This window comes from Engystomops pustulosus, chromosome 7 (genome assembly GCF_040894005.1).
Source record: "Engystomops pustulosus chromosome 7, aEngPut4.maternal, whole genome shotgun sequence".
Classification (NCBI taxonomy): Eukaryota; Metazoa; Chordata; class Amphibia; order Anura; family Leptodactylidae; genus Engystomops; species Engystomops pustulosus.
Window position 1 is genome coordinate 93,812,412 of NC_092417.1, and position 4,240 is coordinate 93,816,651.

General features: G+C 43.6%; 1 protein-coding gene across 1 annotated transcript; it reads left to right on the forward strand.

Moving 5' to 3' along the window:
- The first annotated feature begins 956 nt into the window (after positions 1-956).
- SS18L2 (SS18 like 2) lies at positions 957-3,728 on the forward strand. The gene is made up of 3 exons (XM_072117256.1): positions 957-1,178; positions 1,467-1,543; positions 3,232-3,728. Exons 1-3 carry the CDS (start codon positions 1,110-1,112, stop codon positions 3,317-3,319), a joined length of 234 nt encoding a protein of 77 aa, XP_071973357.1. The 5' UTR covers positions 957-1,109; the 3' UTR covers positions 3,320-3,728.
- Positions 3,729-4,240: the final 512 nt, after the last annotated feature.

Sequence of the window (4,240 nt, forward strand, 5' to 3'; positions counted from 1 at the left end):
TGATGTATCCTCACAATGGAGAGCAGCGGTGTGATGATGTGTGGTTCCTGACCGAGTTTTCTCTCCTTTCAGTGAATGATGTGAGCTTGTTTGTGCTGCCGACAGCTGCTTTGTTGTGAGCAGAGACATGGAGTGATCATCATGTGCACTCCTATTCACTGGCCCATCGCTCTCATACAATTACACCAGTACTAGTGATGAGTGGCCTCCAGGTGAGCTGACGAATCAGTTTTTTTTTTCCCCAGTGATCTGAGCCTAATGATCCACCTTCATGAAAAGAGCCAAACTGCCCTTTCCTACAGCTTATCCCACAGTAAGCGCTAGTGACGGGAATTACAGCTCTTCATAGTGAGCTGGCTCTTTAGGCTCTGCTCACTAAGAAGAGCTGGGTCTTCAGGCTACTGAACGCCTCACTATTACTTGTATAATATGGAGCCAGCAGTGATATCTCCTAAAACGAGCCGGCTCTATTATGCCAATGACAGGAGGCGGCAACCCAAGCGAGCTGATGGCTCACTTAACCCCGCCCGCCTCCTTTATCCAGATACAATCGGGTTAAAAGTGGTGTGGAGTTGGAGGTACTGACTGGACTGTAGCCCCCTATTATACATGTACTAGTGTTCCCGCTCACTAAGAAGAGCCGTACAGTGGGATACATCACACTCTTCCTCCCTTATGGCAGCAGCCTATGGTCAGGACGTCTTGTCCTGTGATGTCACTGCTCAGCGGAGGGTGGGGATGGATGTTGCTGTGTCTTTCCATACTTTTTCACAGTGCATACAGACTGCATATGGAGACAGAAACAGCAAAACAGAATCCTGAAGCACTGCAATGTATCACAAATCCCGCCATAAACTGCAGCTATGAAGCATGGCGCATATGTATGACATGGGCAATATACGCATACAGCCCCTTTATATACAGCACAAAGCTGCTCCATCCAATCCTGCGCTAAAAACCAAAAGCCGTCTCGGGCACTGAATGACAAGGGCCGTCTGCCCGCCGTTACAGGATAAGGGCGGCGCCTCTAGCGGTGAGGTCACCACACTGCAGGCTGGTGACGTGTTTACTGTGCGCCGGAAGTGGAGGCGAGGACGGCTGAATGGAAGATGTCCGTCGTGTTTGTTCCAGAGAGGCTCCGCGGACGAGTGCAGGTGCCTGAGGATAACGTGCAGCGGGTGAGAAAATCGCGAGTACATGCGGTGTAGACGGGGACCTAGAGGTGGGAGAGCTCTCACCATGCACTATGGCCGCCAGGGAGAGGTTTGTGGGGTCGCTGGATATAACCTGCCCCCGGGGGTGTTCTAGGTGTTGTCTTAGGTCACCAGTGATAGAACATCCACTGGATCAGGTGACTACACCACTATACACTGCACCCACCTCTTCGCTTCAGACACCTTGACAGGATTTCAATAGTTTTATCTTCTTTTTTCGTGTCTTGTATTTACTTATACATCTTTCTGCAGTTGTTAGATGAAAATGATCAACTCATCCGCTGCATTGTGGAGTATCAGAACAAGGGGAGAGCCGTGGAGTGTTCACAGTAAGACCTGCATTCCTTGTTTTGTGGTCTCTTGGGCTTAATTCACATTGACTGCATGTAACTCTTTAAAAGAAGTTTCTTTTAATTTTTCATGCCTTTTAGTTAAAGAAAACCTGCCATCACAGACCTACCTAGTAAGTTGATCTGGTGACAGGTTCCTCTAATCTAGTGTAGCCTTTATTTAGGCTAAAACTGTGGTTACCCAGAACTTCATAAATCTTTTATATGGTGTATATACAAATTTTATGAAAAGGCTACTGGGGCGTGGTGTAGCCGCACGGTGGAGCTACTCCATGTCCCAGAATCCTCTTTTGATTCCTCCTACCCCAGCCTTCAGCGGCTGCACACACTTGTATGAGGAGACACGGTTCTGTGATGTGAATGCTACTACTGCAATGTGGTTTATCACCAGAGCTACTGCACGTGTGCAGAACTCCAGCATACAGCAGCTGCACAACTTGTCTGAAAAGCTGAAGACTGGGGTAAGAGGGATCAAAAGAGACAACTGGGGAATGGAGTAGCTCCACCTTGCGGCTACACCACGTCCCAGGGGCCTTTTAATAAATCTTTTATTTGATATATATGCCAACTTTATTAATTTCTGGGCCACTACGATTTTATCCCAAATAAAGCATAGGGCTACACTAGATATGGGAAACCTTCCTGATTGCCAGGATCCCCATCTGCACACGTTGCAAATTGTTACATGGAAAATCTCCATCCAATACGCATGTTTTTTCACGTGAGTTTTTTTTATGTGGAATTTTGGCACGCTACACCTGATACATCATCAGTTCAAGCCAAAATCTGCATCAAATCCCCATTATGATGCAAATAATCACTCTACCATAGACTTCAATGTAAAAAAAATAAATAAAAAGCATGCAAAAATCCAGACACAAAAGGAAATTGACATGATCATTATTTCATTTTCCACACTGAACAACAGTTTCCATGCAGACACTTTTCCCTAATCACATTTGGGGGGGAATCTCAATCACAGGAATGCTTTTCCCTGATCTGAATAGGACACCAGGTCACCTCTGTTCATTCTCTAAAGGACTGGATTCTATTAGTGCGGATGTGAGGATAGCCTTCTAGCATCTTTATAAATGGGTGTGCTTATAAAGGGTTTCCTATTGCATATTGAAGATCATTGTTGCCAGAATCGACACAACAAACGGGACAGCTCTTTTCTGCGTTCTGTCTGGGTAACATCAGCTCAGTTAACCCTTGCACAAGAGCCTTCTAGCGTGTCACTCCCAGGGAGGATTCATGGGGACTCTACTCCTGGTGTGTGGATGATCTGACATCTATTCCTATCTCAGCGATGTCACACTCCTTCAAAACAAGCAAACCCCACTTATTTATTGGAAATGTGCTGTGCCACAGCTTTTGATCATATTGGCATCCTGAGGACACCAAATACAGTAAAAAGAAGATATTCAGATTATCATTGTAGCTACCCTCCACTGTCTGTCCAGGGAGCATCACATTCTGGGCTGTCTCAAGTCCTGTCTGGCAAACTGTGCTTGGGTGCTCACATAGAGGGCGTTGAGTGCCATAGGTATATTCCTGCCCTATCCCATGAATGAGGTGACACTTACTGTAGTCTTCCCAAACATTAATATACATTATAGAGCAGATGACAGTTTTGTAGGTTCCTTACAATGTCCCTTTTATTCCAGGTATCAGCAAGTTCTGCACAGAAATCTGATCTATTTGGCAACAATAGCAGATGCCACACCACCAGAACCTGAAAAACAGACAACGTAAAGTCTGCATGGATCTGATATATATGTATTGAAATGCTCACAATTCTGCAATTGATATGTGCCACTGTAATAAGTGGATGAATTATGCTGTAATGTGCTACCAGTTCTTCCCACTAGGTGGCAGTACCTACCAACTTGGAGTGTTTTCTTGCATCTCTAGCTCTTAAAGGTAACCTGTCACCAGGAATGTCATTTTTAGCTTCAATTAGCCTAGGATTTTTAAAATACCTTTGTAAGCATTCTGAATCATGTCAGTTCACATTACCTGGGTCCCTGCTGGTTCACATTAATGAAGATGATATTTCAGTATCTACAGGACACAATTTCCAGCTCTGCAACTTATTGCTCATGTTTTAGTAGCAATGATGTTCGGTCCGACTCGCTTTTTAAATAAAACTTTAAGACCACAACTTTCTGTACAGGAGATCTTGTTTGGAACAATTTTTTTTAATTGAATCATTGATTGCTGTTCAGAATCAGCAAATATTTGTTGTGAATTTAACAGGCCTGGATAGAATTTTGAATGGAAATAGAGGAAGTATGTTTAAAAAAAATGGGTAGCATACACCTAATGGTTTAACCCCCAGGGCTCTTTTAGACCAAAAGAGTGCATTCTGTGATTATTTTCACATATTTGTGCTTAAAAACAAACAAAACAATGTGCCTGTATGCTATACATGACAAAAGTAGATAACCTATACCACAATTCATTTTCATGTTATTTTTTTTTACACTATACTTTGTGCCTTGTGGAAGCTTTCTATCTACGCACTGAATTTTTTTTTTTTTTTAAATTGGTCCACTGCTGTGATAAGGGTAGGTCTTTAGTTTCCAGGCAGAAGAAACTAATAACCATTTAAAGGAAATTAAAATCCATCATGATAAACCAGGGGCACTTACCCATAGATCCGGGCACCATGAC